The following is a 24,767-nucleotide window of genomic DNA, read 5'->3' as shown; positions in this document are numbered from 1 at the left end:
TCCTGCCAGTCCCCTGAATGCTTAAGGCTCTGAAAGGAGTGTCTGGACAAGAGGTGGAATTTCATATCTTACCATCAGTAGTAACTGATTTGCTTCTACATGCCTGCACCACCAAGGGAGATTATTTTGGATGCTTTTGTCTCCTTTTGTCAGTCTTCCCCATGAGCATCCTATAAAAGTTCATGGAGTAGTAGAGTCTATGAGTGGGTAAGAGTGGGTAAGAACTCTCTGTCAATGGCTCCAGTGGTTCTACATTGTCATACTAACCCACAATCAACTTTAGCAGTGTGTTAAAATTTTGACTGATTTCTTCTTATCTGCATATCTTTCTCCTTGCTCTCTACCATTGATGGATAGTCTGAACACCTTGTGGTGCTTAGGGAGTTGTGGAAAGAGTGTGTGTCTCTTTGGATTTCAGGCTACTTAGTTGCCTCACTACTGCACCTTTCAGGTATAAGAAGAGCTATGTTTTTGTGGTTTAAGTGACTTGTTAGGTTTGGAATGATGTTTTCAACTGCTTCTTAGGTGGAGTTGAAATTTGGTCCCTGAATCCTTTTGATATGAGCCCTGTTTGTTTTATTAAAAAATTAGGTTAAGAGGGCTATGTTTCCCCAGCCTATCCGCGCTTTCATGGTGGGCTTGTTGAAGAAAACCACCGACTTTGTGGGATTGGCTGTATGTGAGAATCCACATGAGAGGCTAAGAATATTGTACACAAAGAGTCTTGATGTTCTTGAGCAAATTCCTAAAAATGCAGCATATAGAAAGTATACAAAACAGATTACAAATAAGAAACTGAGTATGGTTAAAATAGAATCAGACGATAAGCAATTAGATCAACTTCAGGGTGGCCAACTTGAAGAGGTGATTCTTCAGGTGGAAAATGAACTAAGTCTGGCAAGAAAAATGATATAATGAAAACCATGGAAGCCTTTAGTGGAAGAACCTCCTGCCAACCAATGGAAATGGCTAGTATAATCATTATTTTTATTTTTACTTTTTAAAGATTTTATTTATTCATGATAGAGAGAGGGGGATAGAGAGAGAGAGAGAGGGGCGGGCAGAGACATACAAAAGCAGGTGCTGAACCGCTGAGCCACCCAGGGATTCTTCCCCGGTATAATCATTATTAAATCACTAGTGTGTTGATGAGAAACTAGTGTAATTAAATATTCTGTTATATTAAAAAAATAAAAATTAGGTTAAAATACAACTTTTATTTTCCTTAAGTGAAAACTTTCAGGCTATGAATTTGCCTCTTGAGTATAGCTTTATTCACATACTTAACATTTTATTTAGATACGATTTTTGTTGTTTGGGAGCATTTCCTCAATAATCCTCAGTTACTTTACATTTTTTCCCTCCTCGATCTAGTAGCTAAGATTTAAAAATTATCAAATTATTTCTACTTTGATATGTCTTGGGGTTCTTTTGGTCTCTCTTTTAGTATGTATATATGTATATACACACAGTTATAATTGTTTTATCTTCCTGATGTATTAACCTTTTTTATTATTATAAAATACTCCTCTTTAATTTTTTAAAAAATTTTTTATTATTTATTTATGATAGTCACACACACACACAGAGAGAGAGAGGCAGAGACATAGGCAGAAGGAGAAGCAGGCTCCATGCACCGGGAGCCTGACGTGGGATTCGATCCCAGGTCTCCAGGATCGCGCCCTGGGCCAAAGGCAGGCGCCAAACCGCTGCGCCACCCAGGGATCCCTAATTTTTTTTTTTTTAAGAGAGATATCATGAGTGGAGGTGAGGAAGGGCAGAGGGATAGGGAGAGAGAATCTTAAGTAGGCTCTATGTGTAGTGCTGAGCCTGAGGCAGAGATCAAACTCATGACCTGAGCCAAAATTGGGAGTTGGATGCTTAACTGAATATGCCACCCAGGTGCCCCTCTTTTATAAAAATGTTTTGTTTCAAGAGTCTGTTTTTGTCTGATACAGTGATAGCCACCTAGCCATCCTACGGTTGCCATTTGCATGGTATATCTTTTTCTTATATTTTTAAGTTATTTGTACTTAAATAAGATTTAAAATAAAATTTATTGGGACGCCTGGGTGGGTCAGCAGTTAAGCACCTACCTTGGTCTCAGGGTGTGATCCTGGAGTCCCTGGATTGAGTCCCACATCAGGATCCCTGCATGGAGTTTGCTTCTCCCTTTGCTTATGTTTCTGCCTCTCTCTCTCTCATGAGTAAATAAATAAAATCTTTAATAAATTTATAAAATAAAAATTTAATAAATAAATAAAATAAAATAATTTATTTTAGAGGTCATAAGTGGGAGGGGCAGAAGGAGAGCATGCTGAGCATGCTGAGCATGGAGCCTGATGTGGGGATTGATCTTACCAAAAGCAAAGCCAGGACAAAGAGTCAGTCACTTAACTGACTGTGCCACCAGGCTCCTCCTCAGTTTTACTTTCAAAAACAGTAGATACTATATGGAACCCTTTTTTTTTTTTTTTAGTTTAGCTTCTTAATTTCTGCCTTTTGATTGGAGTATATTCACATTAAATGGTATTATTAATATGGTTGGATTTATGCCTGCTATTCTACTTCTTAAAATTTTAATTTATTTGAGAGAGAGTTACAGCAGGGGGAGAGTCAGAGGGACAAGCAGACTCTTACTGAGCAGGGTGCCCATTGCGGCAGGGGGGGGGGCTCAATCCCAGGACCCTGAGATCATGATGTGAACTGAAGTAAGACACTTAACTGACTGAGCCACCCAGGTGTCCCCTGACATTTACTTTTTGTTTGCATTGTCTTATGACTACTTTGTTACCTCTCTTTTCCTCTTAGAGTACCCTTTCTCAAGTGGGTATTTTCTAGTGTACCCTTTCATTCCTTCATCATTTTTAAATTATACTCTTGGGGCCTTTTCTTTTTTAAGATTTTATTTAGTTCCAGTGAGTGAGGGGAGGGGCAGGGGAAGAGGGAGAAAGAAAGAGAAAATCCTAAGCCGACTCTATGCTGAGTGGGGAGCCTGAAGTAGGGCTCAAACTCAACCTAATATCATGACCCAGGCTGAGATCAGGAGTCGATGCCTAACTGAGCCACCCAGGTACCCTCAGTTATTTTCTTAGTGGTTGCTCTAGGCTTTATGTTTACCTTATTGGAATCTATTTAACTGCAGTAAGTTAGGAAATTCATTCCCAAAGGTCTGCATCCCCTTCTCCCTTTTCATGCTGTTACTATTGAATACATTATGTCTATATATATATATATATACACACACACACACACACACACACACACTATAAACTCAACAATATATTGTAAAAATTATTGCTCTATTTAATCTTAAGTCTTCTAAAGCTAAGAGGAGGAAACCACAAATATATTTACACAGCTTGTTTGTGTGTGTGCAGGTATTCGTAGTTACCATTTGTGTTTCTCTTCATTTCTTCCTATGGCTTCAAGTTACCATCTGGTGTTACTGCCTAAGTCCCAATATAGCTTTATTCGCATCCTCTTTCATTGTGTTTTCATTGTCAAAAATATTACATTTCTGCATGTTATAGTTGCAGCAATACAACTTATGGACATTGTTTTATGCTATTGCCATTTATCTATCTGTCTATCTGTCTATCTAAAGAGCAGGAGCAGGATGAAGGGGCAGAGGGAGAGGGAGAAGCAGTCTCCCTGCTGAGCATAGCACCCAATATGGGGCCCAATCCCAGGACCCTGGGATCATGACCTGAGCCAAAGGCAGATGCTTGACTGAGCCACCCAGTTGCCCCAGTGCTATTTAATGCCTTTTAAATGAAGAGAAGAATGAGAAAGAAATACCCAATCATGCTGTCTTGTTACTAAAATTTCCTGTATAATTCCCCTTGTAAGAGATATTTTACATGTGATTTTTAATTGGCCTGTTACATTTAAGATTTGCTTTATTGAGGGGATCCCTGGGTGGCACAGTGGTTTGGCGCCTGCCTTTGGCCCAGGGCCCGATCCTGGAGACCCGGGATCGAATCCCACATCGGGCTCCTGGTGCATGGAGCCTGCTTCGCCCTCTGCCTGTGTCTCTGCCTCTCTCTCTCTCTCTGTGTGACTATCATAAATAAATAAAAATTAAAAAAAAATTAAAAAAAAAAGATTTGCTTTATTGAGATAAAACTGTGGAACTTCTTGTGTGTGTATGTGTGTCTATTGCAGTTATTTTTTCATGTCACTTGATTTTAGCCCAAATAATTTCCTTTAGTATTTCTTGTTAGTTGGGGTTGGAGCAACAAAGTATCTTAGTTTTGTTTTTTTTCCCTAGGATTTAAAAAAAAATTATTTTAGAGAGAGAGAGTGCAAGCAGGGAGAAAGGCAGAGGGGGAAAGAGAGGGACAAGCAGACTCTGTGCTGAGTGCAGAGAATGATGTGTAGCTCTATTTCATGACCCTGAGATCATGACCTGAACCAACAACACCAAGAGTCAGTGAGTAGGCTGCTTAACTGACTAAGCCACCGAGGAGCTCCAAAAGTATCTTAGTTTTTGTTTGGGAACATCTTTATTGCATCTTTATTTCTGCAACATAGCTTTGGTGAATATAGGATTCTTGGTTGATAGTTTTGTGTTTTAAGCATTTTGAATATCTTAAATGCCTCTACTGCCTTCTCTTCTCCATTATTTCTGTTGAGACCTCAGGTATTAATTTTATTGTAGTTTCTATGTTTATGATGAGCCATTTTTTCTTTTCTTTTCTTTTCTTTTCTTTTCTTTTCTTTTCTTTTCTTTTCTTTTCTTTTCTTTTCCTTCCTTTTCTTTTCTTCTCTTTCTCTTTCTCTTTCTCTTTCTCTTTCTCTTCCTTCTCTTCTCTTCTCTTCTCTTCTCTTCTCTTCTCTTCTCTTCTCTTCTCTTCTCTTCTCTTCTCTTCTCTTCTCTTCTCTTCTCTTTCTTTTCTTTAAGATTTATTTATTTTAGGGCAGCCCTGGTGGCACAGTGGTTTGGTGCTGCCTGCAGCCCGGGGCGTGATCCTGGAGACCCTGGATCGAGTCCCACGTTGGGCTCTCTGTATGATGCCTGTTTCTCCCTCTGCCTGTGTCTCTGCCTCTCTCTGTCTCTATGAATAAATAAATAAAATCTTTAAAAAAAAAGATTTATTTATTTTAGAGAGGAGGGGAGAATTAGAGTCTAATGCAGCCTCCCCACTGAGTACAGAGCCTGTGGGACTACTCTCACAACTGTGAGATCACAACCTGAGTCGAAAGCAAGAGTCAGAATGTTTACTTTTCTAATTTATTTTTATTTTATTTTTTAAAGATTTTATTTATTGATGAGAGACATATAGAGAGAGGCAGAGACATAGGCACAGGGAGAAGCAGGCTCTCTTTGGGGAGCCTGATGCAGCATTCGATCCCAGGACCCTAGGATCATGCTCTGAGCCAAAAGCAGGTGTTCAGCCACTGAACGACCTAGGTATACTACAAGAGTTGGATATTCAATGGATTCTGCCACCCAGGTGCCCCTCGTGTTGCTTTCAAGACTTTGTTTTGTTTGGCTTTCATCATTTTGAGTGTGGGTCTTTTAGTGTTTATCAAACTTCTTAGGTTTGTAGATTATTGTTTTTCATCAAATTTGGAAAGTCTTCAGCCATTATTTCTTTAGATACAATTTCTGTCCCTTTCTTTCCTCTCCTGGTTTTCTCATACATAGGTTGGTGTCCTACATCTTCTGAAAATTGTATTTTAGGTAGTTAACCTCAAGATGTCTCTTCTTTATACTGCATAATCTTTATTGATCTATTTTTTTAAGTTTATTTTTTTTTTAGGGATGGAGGGGGTGAAGAGGGAGGAGGGGGGAGAGAGAATCTTAAGCAGACTCCACACCCAGCACAGAGACTAATGTGGGGCTCAATCTCATGAGCTGAGCTGAAATCAAGTTGGACCTCAACCGACTGAGCCACCCAGGTGTCCCAAAGTTTATTTATTTTTAAGTAATCTTTATACCCAGTGTGGGGCTTGAACTCATGATCCTGAGATCAGTACTCACATGCTCTCCCAACTGAGTCAGCCAGGTGCCCCTTTATTGATCTATTTTTAAGTTTCTTGATTCCTATTGCCAACTCAAATCTACTGTTTAGCCCCTCTAGTGAATTTAAACTTTAAAATTTCTACTTTGTTAAAGTCTTTGTCTTTTAAGTCCAACATCTGGGCCCCTCCTCAAAGGTAGTTTCTAATGTCTACTTTTTTTTCCTTGTATATAGGTCACACTGCCCTGTTTCCTTGCATGTCTTACATTTTTTGGGTGAAACTGAATATTTTAGATAATATAGCCACTCTAGAAGATGATCTTTCCTTCTTTTCGTGGGTCCTATTGTTTGGTCATTTATCTGCTTAATGACTTGGCTGGGCTAATTTTCTCATGTCTCTTTTCCCAACAGCGTATAATTTCAGGTGGCACTGCTAACATGACTTCCTTAAAAAACAGGCCTGACTTTTAGGATTGTCTGTAGGTCAACATAAACCACTTAATGATTCAGTCAGAGATTGTGCTTAAGCCCTTTTAGGTTAGATTTTCACCCTTTTTCATTTAGTATGTGTGTGATTTAGAGATTCTTTTTGTTTTCTAAGTTTTTATTTATTTGAGAGAGTGGGCATATGGGTGAGCATAAGCGGGGGGAGCCAAAGGCAGAGGGAGAGTGAGAAGCAGGCTTCCTGCTGAGCAGAGATCATAACCTGAGCCAAAGGCAGACACTTAGTTTGAATGAGCTACCCAGGTGCCCCTAAAGATTATTTTCTAAGAAGATGTGAGGTTCTCTTTTTAGTTGTTCCTGAGAGGGTGCAGTCTTAAGCACGTACACAATCTTTCAGACCATATGTATATGTGTGATTTTATTTTCAAGTCTGGATTTTGAGGAGTTGCCCCTGGGTCACAGTAATTTATTTTTCAGCCAGGTTTTGATCATAGTTTGTACTAGAACCCTCTGAACCTTATTGGCTGATGGATTTGTGTGTGGCTTTGGTGAATGCTTTTAAGCCTTCCCCAAGTCCCACTATGATTTTTCCCAGTTGAGTGCAACCTAGTTCATGTACATGGCCATCTGCACCCCAGGGATGAGTAGATTCTAGGAAGGCCCTTATTTGTTGTCTTTCTTTCATTCCCTCTTTTAATCTTCAGTCTAGTTTTGCTTGTTTTTACTAGTATCTTGGAGCTACTGGTCCTGTCTTAATTGTTTGCCACCAGAGTGTTTTTTTTTTTTTTAAGATTTATTTATTCATGAGAGAGAGAGAGAGAGAGAGGGAGGCAGAGACACAGGCAGAGGGAGAAGCAGGCCTCATGTAGGAGCTGTATGTGGGACTCAATCCTGGGACTGATCATGCCCTGAGCCGAAGGCAGACGCTCAACCACTGAGCCACCCGGGTATCCCACCACCAGAGTGTTTTGGACAGTGCCCTTAAACTTCTCCAGGTCTTGTTCCAAATAAAGTTCGTCCATTTAGGCAGAGCTGTTGAGCTTTTGTCCCCCTCACCCCCCTTCTGAGAACCTCTACATTACTGCTCTGGAACTGGGGATGGTGACAGCAGTCTGCTACTCTGAAGAGAAAAATATGTACTCCAACAGGGTGCTAGGAGGAGAGAAGGGTGTAGTAGCCCCTGGTTTTCTCAAATCATTCCCCTACCATTGGGACTTCATTTGACTAGCGAGCTGGGGTAGGGATGCTATGGCCTCAGAATTCTAGGCCTGTTGTTAGGGTGGGATTTTTATGAGTGAGAGCTAACAGCACTGAGAAGGTTGAGAGTCAATAGAGACTAGTTCTTCTAGTAAAGCTATAGCTTTAGACTGAGAGCTGGGGAGAGAGGGAACCTTCTCAAACCACATCCACCCAGAGGGGAACTTCCATCAGAGCAAGCTGTGTATGTGGTGCGGTGTGATGGGAGCAAATCATGATTCAAATTCCACAGACTCTCACTGTTCTTATTGAAATTTTGTAGGTTTTTTGAATAAATTTTCCACTGTTTGCCTCATGTTTTTAGGATAATTTTCAGACCTTTTTTTTTTTTTAAACTGTGAAGTGATTAATTCACTGGGGAGGGGATCCACAGAGTTCTTCTGCATTCCAGAAATCTGAAAGCACTACCTTTTCTTTCTTCTTAATACCATCATAAGTTTTAGTTTTATTGAATGGTCAAATGGTGGTGTCTTTTCACTGTCTGCTTTGAAAGTTCCTGAGAGATTCTTTAAAGCATATTTGCATATTTTCCCTGAATTTTGCTATATAAAGTGTTACTGTTTCAGTCTTCTGTCTTTTTTTTATTTCATATTTTATTTTTATTATTATTTTTAAATAAATTTATTTTTTATTGGTGTTCAATTTGCCAACATACAGAATAACACCCAGTGCTCATCCCGTCAAGTGCCCCCCTCAGTGCCCGTCACCCATTCACCCCCACCCCCCGCCCTCCTCCCCTTCCACCACCCCTAGTTCGTTTCCCAGAGTTAGGAGGCTTTATGTTCTGTCTCCCTTTCTGATATTTCCCACACATTTCTTCTCCCTTCCCTTCTATTCCCTTTCACTATTATTTATATTCCCCAAATGAATGAGAACATATAATGTTTGTCCTTCTCCGATTGACTTACTTCACTCAGCATAATACCCTCCAGTTCCATCCACGTTGAAGTAAATGGTGGGTATTTGTCATTTCTAATGGCTGAGTAATATTCCATTGTATCCATAAACCACATCTTCTTTATCCATTCATCTTTCGATGGACACCGAGGCTTCTTCCACAGTTTGGCTATTGTTTCTGTCTTTTTTTTTTAAATCTTCTTGATCATTTGTAGGTTAAAAAATATATGTTACATTCTTCATTGTAATTGTTTGGACTTTCTTTTTGTTATTTGAATGGGTAGAGATGCTCTCATTCAGTGTGTCTCAATTGGTTTGTTTTAACTTGGGATTTTTACTTGTTAGAGATATATAAAATAATTTTTTAATTCAAATCACTCTGAATCCTGCATTTAAATTAATTTACCTGACTTGGTACGAGGCTTTTTTGAGAACTGTGTCCTTGTAAAAAAATATTGCTGAATAGTATTATTTGGCATCACAGTACATAGTGGAGGAAATGTCTCTAGGTTTAAAAAATGTGTGGTCCTATTGGCTACGATAGGTTAGCTAGGTTATACCGTATTAGTGTTAAGAAGTTGGTTTCTGGGGCAACCTGGGTGGCTCAGCGGTTTAGCACCGCCTTTGGCCCAGGATGTGATCCTGGAGACCCGGAATCAAGTCCAGCGTCAGGCTCCTGGTATGGAGCCTACTTCTCCCTCTGCCTGCCTCTCTCTCTCTCTCTCTCTCTCATGAATAAATAAAAATAAAATCTTAAAAAAAACAACAACACAGAAGTTGGTTTCTTTTTAGAAGTGTATCACCTGATTTTATGTAGGCATTAACTTTTGTATACTCAGCGTCTAGTCTGCTGATAATTGTATTCACTAGACACTGATAATTGTAAAGGTAGTACTATATTAATCAGCAATTTTTACCTGGGAAGAGGACCACATGTCAGTTAAAGTTGTTGGGAGTGTTCATTGGCCAGTTCCTCCTGGAGACATCTCTGACCTCCTAAGCTACTAAAGTATCTTTCTCTCAGGCTCAATATGTCAGGTTAGCAGGCTGAATGACAGCTCATGTGCGATTCTTGTGAACAGTTAAAATGGCCTAAATTTTGCTCACATAGGGTCATCCTTCATCTTTTATCTCCTAATTCCCTGTGTTTAAATTCCTTAGATATGCTTACTTAGAGCAGAAAGGAAACACAAACCTCTTTTTACACTCTTGTTACAGAAATCAGTTGAATACTGGTGAGGAAGTTTTAAGACCAAGGTATTACAGGCTGTGTTCTGGCCCTTGACCTCTCAGGGCCTATGAAGATTCTTCTTATTGTGTAAGATGTTTGAGCCTTTGTGAGATACTACAGGGACTGCTTCCATGTTCTTGTTTATGTTTTCATGTTTATAAAAATTAGATTACCGTCAGAAAAATGAATTTATGTTTTGAAGTAAAGTAGGTTAGACAGTTAACCCAATTTTGACTTCTGAAGATAATTGTGAAATTCATTCCTGTAAAGCGCTTTAAGGTTTTTGCTTCATTTTATTTATTTTCTCTATCCTAAGACTTGCTACATTTGTGATGAACAAGGAAGAGAAAGCAAAGCAGCCACTGGTGCTTGCATGACCTGTAATAAACATGGATGTCGACAGGCTTTCCATGTGACATGGTAAGTATGTTTCTGTCCTTGTACAGAACTGAAATTCTTTTACTTTGTTCAAGGGAACACTTTGTAAGTTGAAGGTTTAGGTACCCAAATATTTACAGTAAATTTTATTGGGATAGTTTCTATGTTTCAATTTTCTTATTTATAATAAAGATGATTCTAATAATTGAATTTACCAGAGTCAATTTTAAATAGGTGGACTCTGGTTCTTATGTTTTTTTTTTTTTTTTTTTTTTTTAGTTGACTTTTGTGTATAATACTGGGTATTGGTTACCTAATATTTGATTTGTTGTTAGGATTAAAAGAGCTGATAATAGTTAATAATAAAAGAGCTGATAATAGGTTAGTGTAACACCTGAAATATTAGTAAGGATTTAATGAATGATTGTGTTTCTTCACTTTGTGTTTGAAGAGGGTTGGAAAAAGCAATCACTATCATATTCTCAGTATAACAGTGGCTACTTCCTAAAAATTACTTCTATACTTTTTTTGGCATAAAGTTTCTTTTTTTTTTTTTTTTTTTTAAAGATTTTTTTTTTTATTAATTTTTATTTATTTATGATAGTCGCACAGAGAGAGAGAGAGAGAGGCAGAGACACAGGCAGAGGGAGAAGCAGGCTCCATGCACCAGGAGCCCGACGTGGGATTCGATCCTGGGTCTCCAGGATCGCGCCCTGGGCCAAAGGCAGGCGCCAAACCGCTGCGCCGCCCAGGGATCCCCTGGCATAAAGTTTCAAGAGCAAAAGTTATCTTATAATATTCAACATAATAGACAACAGTTCAAAATTAAAGTTTGGGAATAATCCATGTTCTTGTTACTTTCAAGAAATAGTCTGTATCTAGCAGCCAGTATAGGCACATGCTTTATTTCCTGAGCTTTCAGTGTATGGATTAAAGAAGTCCATTTTATGTTACTTTTGGGAATGGAAAAAATCTTTGATTTTATAAATTCTGTTAATAATTTTTCAAAAGATGAAAGTTCTTTGAGGCAGATATTATCTCTCCCCCAAAAAGATTTTGAAATGTAGTTTTGAAATGTTAAAAGTGGAAATTGAAACTGATGACAAATTGACAAGATGATTGTAAATTTTAGTGCTTTGTGTTTTTTTAAAAAAATGAATATCATAACTTTAGGTTTCGATTCAATTTCTTCCATTGTTTATGACTGGAAAACATAGTTTATGTTTTTCTTACCTGCTGTACAGTGCTGTGTACACAGTGTGTACAGTGATTAAATTTAATCCTATTAAAGCATTGAAGCATTTTCCTTGTAACAGTATGTAATTTGCATCTCTGGGTTCATCCCATCACAAGTCATTTCAGCTCTTCAAAAGCCTGACCTTACTTACTATTTGTACCTGTGATACAGATAGAAAAAGTAAGATGAAGTGTTAATTATGAGGGAGGGAGGGTATCTTAAAGCAATTTAATGTCTATTTGGTGACATAGAACTATATAAGTCTTCATCCTTATTAGAGATGGCTGGGTCAGAAGTTTATTATAAACTATAAGTATAACTTTAAAAAACATCAATTAAAAGTTGAGGTGACATGTACTTGGTCGCAGTGAGAGTAAAGCCTTTCATTTTCTCCTTTTCTCTTAAGAGATGTGTATGGTTTAATTACAAATCCTACATGCTTAAGTGAATTTTAATTTATATATATTGTAGTTTGAAATTTAACGTGTTTATGTGTATATTTCTATATATATACTTATATATATATATTTACACATTTCTATATATATACTTATATATATATTTGGCTTTATTTTTAGTGCTCAGTTTGCTGGATTACTTTGTGAAGAAGAAGGTAATGGTGCAGATAATGTCCAATACTGTGGCTACTGTAAATACCATTTTAGTAAGCTGGTAAGAATTTATCTTGAACTTAACATTAAAATGATAACACATAGTTTTAAGAATAGAATTAACCCTGTTTATAAAAAAAAAGGCATAATAGCTACTCCCTTTCTCTTGATTTTTACATGAGATTGTTTGCTTTGAATGTTCTTTACTGGGAATTAAAAGATCGAATAAATTTTAAAGATTTTGCTTTGCTTAGGTTCATTTATAAAGGTAAATATTGTAAAACAAGTTCTATTAATAGTAGTAAATGTTAGGATACATTTAGTAGACGAAGCACGTATAGAGGACTCTGACCTAATACTGTTTTTTGACATTTGATTATACATTTTGTGATTTTCTATCACGTGTTTCTCATCTTTTAGCTAATTACTATTTCTTTATTTTCATTTTTATTTACTAGGAGATAGTAAAACTGAAACAAAGCTGTTTTGTAACTTCTTGGTTGACGATCTTGAGAACAATTATTTGAATACAACTTTGGAATTATTTTAGGTTTTTGCCTATGTTGAATGGATGATTGAGTTGGTAAAATTTGAGTAGCTGTTTCATACATGTTCCTTTGAAGGATCAATATTAAATGTCCTAAGTGTCTATTTTTTAGTCTTTAATGGTAACAACTCGACATGTACACAGAGTTTAAGCCTTTTTTTTCCTCTTACAAGTGTCTTTCTTTTCCTCTTACTACCTTTCCTTTGTGAGTAGGGCTAATTTTTTCTTTCTTTCTTTTAAATAAATGATATATAATTAGGGGCCCCTTTCTCATGAAAGCAGCTCGACTATTCTGGTTCATGCATATTAAAATACTTAAGGTTATATAAATATATTGTTTGATATTAAAGACTTTGATTAGTGTAAGGGCTGACAAAGAATATTGACGTCTTTTAAGAGAAATTTTGAGATAGTAAAATTGAAAATTTTACTTTCTAGATGTAAAAAGTGTATTGGAATCTTAATTTACTAAATGGAAGATAATAAAGATAAAATCTAGAAATAATGAAAATGGATTTTGAGTTTGTGTAAATAGGATTTTCTCACTGCTACATATTGACATATTATCCCATTTGATAGTTAGGAAAAGTCTAATAATTTAATAAGATTGTATAAGCTCTACATTTGCATGGAATTTGAATATCTTTCATTCTCATTTTTATCTAATTTAAACTAGTTATGGTACCACCAAGTTTTAAACACCTCAAATAACTCTCACTGGCATCCTTTATTTATGATCTTGTGTAAGTATTTCAAATAGAAATGTGCAATACTTTTAGAAATGCTTTGAAAAATGCATGGGTCTAATGCTGACATTTCCTTTAATTTTTTTCTTAATGAACTGCAGAGATGAGTTTTTAGAAAACTATGCCTTAAAAGAAAATATGAGATTAAAAGGCTTCTTGCTTTTCCTAATGTGGCAGAAGTAACTCTTCAAATATTTTCTTTTCTTTTCTTGTAGTCTTGGCATCCTTCCTCAGTATGGCATTCTCTATTTTGGTTGAAACTCCTTTTTTAAAGAAGACAGTGAAAATTATAGTGGATTTCTTTAAGAGATGGTTTTGTGATAAAGTGACAAGCTACTGCCTATTTGAAAATGTAGCCTATTTTCACACATTTTAATGAATGTACAAAAATATGGCATTAATGTTAAATTTAAGTTTAGATTTTCTTTTATAATGAATGCAATAGACAATATATGGATGGTGTCTGAACTAGATTATATAGTTTGAAATAGTGAGAGTTTTTTTTTTTACTTCAATAGACATTTTAAAATATTACACACTTGAATTGGTTAAGCCTAAAAAGGTTATTTAAAAAATTTTTATATACATATATATGTATGTATATATATTTTCTTTTTTAGAAAAAGAGCAAACGGGGATCTAATAGGTCATATGATCAAAGTTTAAGTGATTCTTCCTCTCACTCTCAGGATAAACATCATGAGAAAGAGAAAAAAGTAAGTGGATTTGTTGTTGCTCTATATGTAGCACATCTACTTAATAGTTTTTTTTTCCTTTTTTAGATAAAATTAAGTTCTTGATAGCTGGATGGAGACATTGAAATACTGAAAATTTTTGACTAATTGAGAGTATAAAGTCAAAGAGTAGATCTAAAATAATGCCATATTTGTGAGTATGTTTGTATGTACCTATTTCAGCTGAAAATTTGAAATAGAACTTGACTGAAATCGTGAGAGATTTTTTGCATGTGTCACTGTGGTCATCCTGTGAAATCTTCAGGTGACTTCAGTAATAGTTTGTGGCTATAGATTATTAACGGATTATTTCACATGTAAGGAAAAATCACATCAGCCTTTTCACTTTATAATGGAACAGTTTTGAAATTCTATATATTCTTGATTGTTTTTCCGCCTAGTGGTGCTAATAATGTTTTTTTTTAATGGCCAAATATCATACCATTTGTTTGAGAATGTTTTGTCTTTTAATAAAGCACTAAATGCTTGCCTAATACTAATCTGTCTTCTTCTGACTTAACCTGTTTTCCACTTACATTTTTATTTGTTTAAAGGTTATGAGTAACTTTTAGTGAATGAATAATAAGTACTGTAGAATCATTCATACTTCATATCAAACATAGAAACATATTGAATATAGGAAAAGGATAACACTATGAATTGTTTTTAAGAAACTAAGGATAAAAAAGACCTCTTCAATTAGAAAATAATTTTACTCTTGAACAGTTGTTATAAACTAGTTTGGAACATTTTCATGTTTATAAATACTTAGGATTTGGGAATAGATTTGGTTTGAATCTGTGCCCTTTTTTGGGGGGTAAACATTTTAAAAGCTTAAAATTTTGATTTTGAAATTAAATTCCAAATTGTGAGTGAAATAATAATTACAACTTTATATTCACCTTTAGAATATTTGTTAGGTTATATATATGCTTTTGAGGTCTTAGGCAGCAAGTATACATATTTATCTCTTTAATGAGGTGGTTTTGTGATAGTGACAATTACAGAGTTCTGTCTGTTTGGATTGCTGATGGGAAAAGGGCAGATTGGGTAATTAGCAGTTTTACTAAGAAGCACTGTGATATTTTATGTAACCTTTGGATTCATGAATGAGGGATACAGGTACGGACTCACTGATGATATTCTTCTCTTCAGCCATTTCATGAACATTACCTTATTTAAAGAAGTATTTATGATATGATCGTATTTATCTTCATACATGCCCTGTCATATTTTTAATGGACAGTTATTAAATGTAGTATAGTGTTCAGTAAATACAATGCTGTTGATTACATTTATTGATTTTTTTTTTCTCTAGGAATGAGAGTTTTCATTTTAGGTGTTTATTGCAGTTGTTGAATATTAGATAAAAACATTGTGTTTAGTCAAACCTGTTTATTTTATTTATTTTTTTTAAAAGATTTTATTTATTTCTTTATGAGAGACACAGAGGGAGAGAGGCAGAGACACAGGCAGAGGGAGAAGCAGGTTCCATGCAGGGAGCCTGACGTGGGACTCGATCCCGGGTCTCCAGGATCACGCCCTGAGCTGAAGGCGGCGCTAAACCGCTGAACCACCCGGGCTGCCCAGTCAAACCTGTTTAACTATAAATTTTAGCAGTTAATATTTTCATTAGTATGTCAATAAACACTATTTACATTTTACTTTTGCATATATAAGTTTAATATAATTTGATTTTGTTGTCAAACTTAAAATCCGTTTGTACATTTTGTTTGGTAACCGTTTTTCTGATCATTTATAAAGGCTGTGAGGTAAATGTATAAATTTATTATTGTTAGATTTGTTTGCTTGCCTTGGGAATATTTGGGAAGGGATTTTTTTTTTTTTTGTTATGGTATAAGTGATAATATAGCTGAAAAGATCAGATGTTATGGACTATCATTCTTTCCATCCCTCTTTACCTCTTTTAAGATTTTAACATCTAGTAGGTTTGTCTCAGATACACTTATCAAATTATAAAATGTTGCACTGAAGCACAGCACTCACAATTCATTCAGACTTTAGAATTTCAAAATACTATATATTGCAAGCTAAGTTTTGATGATATTGTTCATAAAATAAGTTGGAGTCACTCTCCCTCTGAATTTTTTTTATCTACCTTCATACTGGCAGATATTTTAAAATATCTTGTATTATAAGTAAGTGACGATAAAGAATATTTCATACTAAATAGTATGCTTATTTAAAAAATGAAATCAATGATTTATGTTAGCTTTTTATTTATGAGAAAATGAAAAAATACATAGGTTTTGCTTTTCAGAGAATTTCTGTGTGACCCAAGGTATATTATTAATACTGGTTAGATATTGGGCAGCCTGGGTGGCTCAGCAGTTTAGCGCCGTATTCAGCCCAGGGTGTGATCCTGGAGACTTGGGATCAAGTCCCACGTCAGGCTCCCTGCATGGAGCCTGCTTCTCCCTCTGTCTGTGTCTGTGCCTCTCTCTCTCTCTCTCTCTTCTCTGTGTCTCTCATGAATAAATAAATAAAATCTTTTAAAAAATACTGGTTAGATATTAACTGGGAAATCCCAGCAAGGAGAGAGAGGAAAATTCAATAGTGAGATATGACTTTTTTTTTTTAAGATTTATTTATTTATTTATGATAGACCTAGAGAGAGAGACAGAGAGGCAGAGACAGGCAGAGGGAGAAGCAGGCTCCACACAGGGAGCCTGACGTGAGACTGGATCCCGGGACTCCAGAATCGCGCCCTGGGGCAAAGGCAAGCGCCAAACCGCTGAGCCACCCAGGGATCCCCTGAGATACGACTTTGAATAAAGGACAGTTGCCATGAAAATTGAAAAATTGGCATGTATATATTTTTAAAGGAATCAAAGTACATGTTTGAAATGAATTGAAGCTATATAGAGGAAAGGTTTAATTTATTAATTTGTATCATTAGGTATTGTTTAAGAAGAATATCTTCTAAGACTATTAATGTTCATTGTAAAATAGAATTTTCTTTTAAGCCTAGTATCTTTGTGTTATAGAAGCACTGCCACGGAGTGAGATGTGGGCCAGGGTTAGGAAATGCAGAGACGTATCAGACATGGCAATATGTGGTTGTAATTGGGATGTTCTCAGCTTCAGAAAGGATTTTTTTCTGAAGGCTAATTTGTAGGTCTTTATTTAGAAATCAGTGGTTATTTATTACATTGAGATAATCTGCTACCAGTTCAGTTGATCTTCAGACACATCCTCCTCCCACTCATTAATGTTAACTAATCCATAATGTATTAAAAGTATAGTACTATACTTCCATTACTTTACAGCAAAGTTCCCATTAGTGACAGTATTATGTAGAAATGCATTCATTTCCAAGTAGGTTTGCCAGAAAACTGTCCCCTACTGTAGTAGAGGGATTTATCTCCCCTCTGTGTTCCCCACCCCCTTACTTGCTCTTGATTTTTTTTCTGTTACTAATAAATGGCAATAGATAAAGGAGCTCTTACCAGTATAAATAATGTTAGTTGATTTTGGGTGGGTGTTTGTGGGAGGGAAGTTTTTCAGTCCGTGTTTTGTGAACTTCAGGGATTGACTGGACTTCCTTTTGTTTAGGAGTACTCATCTTTTTGAAGAGAACTGGGCTGCTTCTGTGGCCCTCAGGGGAGTAAAACTCTCATTTCACCGAGTTGTCATTACTTCTTTGTATCTTTTTAAAATTTTTCAGCATTGAGAGTTACCTGTCATCCCCTTCCGTTTTTTGCATACTTTCCTTTTGGAAATCTTCTGCTCAAGTTAAAGCTTTAAGCTTCTACATGTGCAAAGAGTTAAGAAGAGGGCAGGGCTTTCCAGGAACAGCAGTTTAGGATGCCTGGGATGTGTGTGTGTTGGGGCTGAGGAGTGTCAGGAGACTACTTAGTTAAAAAGGGGCCAATTTCTAAGGAATTTTTTAAAGTGGTGCCAGTTTTGATTCTTCATCCTGAGGTGTTGGGCAGCCAGCCAGAAAGATTAGGTTTTTTTTTTTTAACTTTTGATTTTGTAATAATTTTAGATTTTGAGAGAATTTGAAAAATACTACACTTTATTTCTCTATACCACTCACCTAAATTTTTAAAATGTTGACATTTTAAGCTTGTCCTCCCTCCCCTTCCCCTTTTTGCTCCCCACTTTCTCACTCTCTGTGTAATCTTTTTCTGAATTATTAGAGAATGAATTAGAAACATAGTACCAGTTTAGCCTGAGTGTACTACAATATTTAATGTGTAGTTTTAATTTAAAAAAAAATGAAATTTCCTACATGATTATAGTACAATGATCAAAATTAGTAAATTAACATTTTTCACAGAGCTGTTAGTTAATCTGCAGATCATATTCAAATTTCACTCAATATTCTCCATACTGAAGAGGGAAACTTTTTCTAGTCCAGAATCTAGGCCAGGATCACACACTCCATTTAGTTGTCCTGTCTCTTCAGTTTTTCAGTCTGTTCGTTCTGGAATATTTCCTCATTCTTGCCTTGTCTTTAAAGACCTTGATGTCTCTGAAGCCTTGTTTTAGGTTCTTGGGAGACATTGCCTTGATTTTTTTTTTTTTTTTAAGGATCCATTTATTTCCTTGAGAGAGCATGCATGCATGCATGTTGGGGGAGGAGCAGAGGGAAAGGATCTCAAGCCGACTCTCTGCTGAGTGTGGAACCTAAAGTAGGGCTGGATCCTAAGACCCTGAGATCAGGACTTGAGTTGAGAGTTGAATGCTTATCTGACTGAGTCACTACCCCTGCCTTCATCTTAACAATGGATTTTACAATCACACCCTTGTTTCACTCTTCTTGGAATGGTTTTCTGATAGTGGCCTGGGTTTTGTCTTTGTCTGGAAGCCATTCCTTAGTTTTATATTTGCTTTTGTAGAGTGTATGAATTTTCAGAACCAGCAAGTAGCCTTTCCTAATTTAGTTTATGCTCTGGTATTTTTTTTTAAGTAAAAAATCAGATTGCATTTTCAACATACTACCTAAAAAATTGCCTTAGTGAAGTCATCCAATTCATTAAATACACTTTCTATTTTTTGTGTTACCATAGGCAACAATGTTGCTAAACTACTAGCTTCTATATAACAAGGACCCCTTTTCTGCTAATTTTTAATTAAATTTCTTTCATTTTCTTTTATGCTTTAGATAGCAGCCTCCTGAAAGTTTACAAGGTTTCTAGTAATAGTATCTTCAGTGTTTATTAGGCTTCCATTCATAATCTCCTGAAAGTCCTTCTACCTTTTGTCTATTGCTTAATTCCATGCAACTTCCACATTTTTAGTTTTTTTATTATGGTAGCATCCCACTCCTTGTAAGAAATTCTGAATCATTTACCTTTTGCAGCATAGCAAATTTTCCTAGTTTAGTGCCTTAATTAAAATAAACATTTATTGTCTCAGTTTCTGTGGGTCCAGAATTTGGACTTCATGTATTTCTAGCTCAGGATCTCTCATCTGATTATAGTCCAGGTTTTGGCAGGAATACAGTCAATTGAAGATGACTGTGAGATGGAAGATGTTCTTCCTCGATGGCTTATTCACAGGCTAGCATGTTGGTTCTGGGTGAGTAAGATCCTCATTTTCTAGCTGCATGGATTTTTCCATAGGGCTGAGTAAGTATCCTTATGACATGGTACCAAGCTTTCCCCAGAATGAGTGATCCAAGATAGGGCAAGGTGAAAGCTGCAGCTTTTTTGTGATCTATCCCTTATGTTATACATTATCTTTTTTTCCTTATTGCATTGCTTTTTTAAAAAACATTTTTTGGTGGTTAAAATATATATAAAATATCATTTTCCATTTTTAACCACTCTTAAGACATTCATTTTTGCAGTATTCTGTTGGTTACACAGAATAACCTGTTCAGTGTAGTTGGATATTACCTGGGGGAGTAAAGATCATGGGAAACTCTTGGAGGCTGGCTACCACACCCTGAGAATTGGGTAGGTACCCTGTTCCCTATTAAATTTTCACCCACAGGTTTTAGCATTTATTGATGATTCTCCCTGAAATAGTGTTTGACAAAAGTGATTTTCCATAATTCATTCTACATCTATTAGTTGGCATTCTGCTGTAAATTAGAGCTTCCCTTCCTTTTTCAATTTCTTTGTCAGTAATGGGGAAGAGAAGATTCTATAGAGGAAATCAGAAGTAGCCATAGATACATGAGGAAAATTAAGAGAGATCTAATAGGTTTTGGAATCCAGGAGAAGTGATTATTTCAAAAAAGTTAGTGCTCAGCAATTAGATTGCATACAAAAGATCAACTACACAAGGCACAATATATGTTCTTTGGATTTAATGTTAAAGAAGTTGAGAAGGAGTCTCAGTGTCATGGTCAGAGGAGAAGCTTATTGAAGTTGGTAAATGAGTACGGTAGGTATGAGGAAATGTAAATAGTGAGAGTATTTAGCTCTTTCAAAGAACCTTGGTTGTCAAGAAAAGGGGGGAAATAGGGCAATAAGTGGAGGAATATATGATATTAAGGCGTAGTAGACCATAAGAAAAATACTGTGTCTTCCTCTGTTGTTGGAGGGAGAAAGAAAGAGGCATCTAGGTGAATAACTTGGTCACCAGGATAACGAGGCAGAGAAAATAGGTATGGACAGGATCCTCAGGGAGATATTGCTAGGCAGATTGGATATGAAGATAAGGAAAAGGAAACCATTTGTTTTCACTAGTGTTTAAAGTAGTGGATCGGGATCCCTGGGTGGCGCAGCGGTTGGGCTCCTGCCTTTGGCCCAGGGCGTGATCCTGGACACCCGGGATTGAATCCCACGTCGGACTCCTGGTGCATGGAGCCTGCTTCTCCCTCTGCCTGTGTCTCTGCCTCTCTCTCTCTCTCTCTCTCTCTCTGTGTGTGTGACTATCGTAAATAAATTTAAAAAAAAAATTAAAAAAAAAGTTAAAAAAAAATAAAGTAGTGGATCATGAGAACCAAGGTTGGGTAATGGATGTAAATCAAACTGAGAAACAAGGTCATATAGATTTGGACAAAATGTTAGAGCAAGGGCCTGGAAGACTGAGTGATGTTCAAGAATAAGTAAGAGTATGAATCAACTGCAAGGTATGGAAAAAGTGTAGATCCTTGTGGTTCAGTATTTCACTAGGCTGTTCTGGCTTCAGCTGTTGTGAGACAAATCTCCATGGGTCTCAGATTTGTACATCTCTTATGAATAGAGGCCTTGACTGCTTTTGTTCCAGATTATCTTTTCAAAGTTGTTTATGTAATTAACAGCCTTGGAAAAATGGAGGCAGCATCATTAAGAGCAAAGGGCAGATTTGCTCACAGGCATGAAAAATACAGAGATAATATCTCTTTCTGGGATAATTGACAGCAGATCTGCTTACTATTTGGAATAGGTTCCCTAAGCCCAACAAGGTTCCTCTCCTGTAATACAACCTACCATGTGTGCAAGTGTCATTTGGCCCTTTTCAAGTTATCCTGTCAGAATTGGGGCCTGGGAGACTGATGGAAATGCTGATGTTCTGGCAAGCTGTTGCTGTAAGTAATAAAGCCCTTTGTGTACAACGCAGGAGTCTTGTGTCTTCTTCCAGCATCCTTGAAACTAGCAGGCTAACTTTTTAGATTGCAGGTATACTCGACCCTTCATAATTTTTGGTACAAGATATATTTATAGGCATATTGATGAAGAGGGATTTTAAGTGAAAACCATTGGAATTAGGATTTTTGGGGATTGGGAGATTTGTCCATTTAGGATTAGCCTTAGTTTGGTAACACACCCATTCTTGTGGTCAGGGCTTTGGGGATAGATAATATAGTTGAAGGTCTTACTAAGATCACATAGAGTAGGGAAGAATTAATTACCTAAAGAAAAATAATGGGCAGACAAAAACAAGAGATATCTATTAGTAAATGACAGAGCCAGGATTCAAGACCAAGTATGCCTGATTCCAAAGTTCATGGATTATTTTTCATATGTCTTTCTGACTTTTACTTGGAGGCTTAATAATCACAGTTCTTTAAAAGTTAGATAAATCAGATATATTACAAAATTTAACTTTTGTATTGTACAAATGGTGAAGTTTTTGCATATTCTAAAAAGAATAATACAAAAAATCTTTAAATGAATCTTTTTTTTCCTTTTTCTTATGAATCTTATACAGTGTTCCTGGATGTTCTTATTAGGCAGGTGAATGTTTGAGGGCGCCTGGCTGGCTCAGTCAGCAGAGCATGTGTCAGGGTTGTGAGTTCGAGCCTCACATTGGGCATGGAGCCTACTTTTAAAGATAAAATATTTTAAAAATGTATTAGACTGGTGAATGTTTGAGAGAAGAGATTTTATGAAGAGCTTGTACTTAGAAGGGATAGATATGTCGTCAAAGAGGATGAAAAGTAAAAATTACAAGTTGGTGTGGATAACCTTTTTGAAATTTTTCTTGAATTCAGATGTTGAAGACAAGAATTAATACAGTGTGCATCAGTTAAATGGCTTGTCCATGAAAGAGATTTTATGACTAATTGAATTGGCTGAGGGCTAAGTTCTTTAGTCTATAGTTACCATTTTTTGTTAGGTTAAGATTGCACAAAATATTAAGACTCAAATACTTTTTTTTTTTTTAAGATTTTATTTATTTATTCATGAGATATACAGAGAGAGAGAGAGAGACAGAGACACACAGGCAGAGGGAGAAGCAGGCTTCATGCTGGGAGCCCGACATGGGACTCGATCCTGGATCTCCAGGATTAGGCCCTGGGCTGAAGGTGGCGCTAAACCGCTGAGCCACCTGGGCTGCCCAAGACTCAAATACTTAAATGCATTTAGATGTTTAGAATTATATTCCAGCTATCTAAAACCCTAGCAATATGGAAATTAAGTATGTTATTAGAATATTATATATATTTTGATATAGATAATATATATTAAACTATCTAATTTCCTTTTTCATGGATGAAGAAATAAGGACATGAATGTTTAATTGATATTGATAAATGTTCATGAAACATTCACTGAATTCAAGACACCATGTTCATTTCCTAGGAAAACAAATTAAAAATCTAGAGAGTCACATTAACATTAAACAATTTGTCCAAAGTTACGTATTTGGGAGCATAACAGTGAGAAAACCTAGTTTGTATTTTTAAACTTTTGTATTCATTTGGTTTTTCTTTTATATATTTCAGTATGTAGCTACAAGCAGTGAAAGTGTTATCAGTAAATAGGTAGAAGTTTCTGAAAAGCTGTTTACTGTATTTCATCTAATTTGATTTGCCACTGATGTATACATACCAATAAGAATGAAAAAAGGATGCCAAGTAAACTGTGACATAGGATCATTGTAATATATGCATCTATTTTACAGATTTAAATAAGTTACTTAGAATCTGTTCCACATGGCATGTCAGAGAGCTTGAGGTTCATATTCTTTTCCCTTAATAAGTATTAGCTACATACTTGATAAATACTTGAAAGTTTATGTATATAGAGTTATCATATATATATTTCCATATATGTATGGTTGTCATTTTTTATACTTATAGTAGCTAATGTTTAGAAATGATAAAATAGTTAATAATAGATGAAAAGTTTTGACCTAATTCTGGAATGGGATATGTTGTGCCTCAGTTTTCTCCTTGGATCTCGGTGATACTAGTATTAAATCTCATAAGGTGCTTGTAAAAATTGAGTTCATATATGTAAAATGACTTTGTACTTCTTAAAGTGCTAATTGAAAATCTGGTTCCAGACAACTCAGTAGTATCTTAGGTCCTAATATTATTATTACTTTTAAAATCATGATTTAAAGCACAAATGGGTGAATGGGTTTTTAATATAAATAAAAGATACAGTATATAAAAGTGTATGCTTTAAATTTTTTTTATGAGAAATATAATTTTGCTTAAGGATTTTTTTTAAAGACTTTATTTATTAGAGACAGAGAGAGAGAGAGAGAGAGACAGGCAGAGGGAGAAGCAGGCTCTGTGTGGGGAGCCTGACGTGAGACTTGACCCCAGGTCTCCAGGATCATGCCCTGGGCTGAAGGCAGCGCTAAACCGCTAAGCCACTGGGCTGCCCTGCTTAAGGATTTTACTTATGAAAGGCTGAAGAAAACTCAGCAGGGTGTTAACAATTATGGCTATACCATATTTAGCCTTTTTAAAAAACTGTATTTTCTAAATATTTTAAAAATATTTTTACCTTTCTATTTAAAAATATTTTCAGGGGGACCTGGGTGGCTCAATTGGCTGTGTCCAAATCTTGATTTCTGCTCAGGTCATGATTTCAGAGTCCTGGGATCAAGCCCTGCAATGGGCTATGTGCTCAGCAGGGAGTCTGCTTGAAGGCTCTCTCTCTCTCTCTCTCTCTCTCTCTCTCTCTCCTTTTCCCTCTGTTCCTTCCCCCCACCTTGCTGAGGCGCTCGCTCTCTCTCTCTCTCTCTCTCAAATAAAAATAGATGAATCTTTAAAAAAATAAAAGATTTTAATATTACAGGAAATTTGAATGGGTAGTACAATGAATAACTACGTAGGCTTAACCTAGATTCAGGAGTTGTTGACATTTTACCACATCTGATTTCTCTTCATCTTTATACATCTACGTAAAATACAGAGACATTAAAAAAGATCTATAATACATCCATTTGAGAATTAATTGCTCACATTGAGACACTTTATCTCTAAACAGGAACATCTTCTAAGAACATTCTTCTATATTGCTGCAATGTAATTGTCTTACTTAGGAAATAGAATATTAATATAATATGAAA

At 36.0% G+C, this 24,767-nt stretch overlaps 2 protein-coding genes across 14 annotated transcripts in view; both read left to right on the top strand.

Moving 5' to 3' along the window:
- MLLT10 (MLLT10 histone lysine methyltransferase DOT1L cofactor) overlaps nucleotides 1-24,767 on the top strand; it is a 249,767-nt gene that overhangs the window by 118,568 nt on the left and 106,432 nt on the right. For 12 of the 13 annotated variants that reach the window (XM_055331277.1, XM_055331278.1, XM_055331276.1 and 9 more), the window contains 3 exons: nucleotides 10,115-10,218; nucleotides 11,992-12,085; nucleotides 13,938-14,033. In XM_055331277.1, coding sequence (XP_055187252.1) covers nucleotides 10,115-10,218; nucleotides 11,992-12,085; nucleotides 13,938-14,033 — 294 coding nt within the window. The remainder of the gene's footprint in view (nucleotides 1-10,114; nucleotides 10,219-11,991; nucleotides 12,086-13,937; nucleotides 14,034-24,767) is intronic. The other variant, XM_055331281.1, reaches the window with a different exon arrangement.
- LOC129513410 (NADH dehydrogenase [ubiquinone] 1 alpha subcomplex subunit 5-like) lies at nucleotides 631-915 on the top strand. Its single transcript, XM_055331288.1, has one exon. It carries the CDS (start codon nucleotides 631-633, stop codon nucleotides 913-915), a length of 285 nt encoding a protein of 94 aa, XP_055187263.1.

This window comes from Nyctereutes procyonoides, unplaced genomic scaffold (genome assembly GCF_905146905.1).
Source record: "Nyctereutes procyonoides isolate TBG_1078 unplaced genomic scaffold, NYPRO_anot_genome, whole genome shotgun sequence".
Classification (NCBI taxonomy): domain Eukaryota; kingdom Metazoa; phylum Chordata; class Mammalia; order Carnivora; family Canidae; genus Nyctereutes; species Nyctereutes procyonoides.
This window is presented reverse-complemented; position numbering and strand designations above follow the sequence as displayed.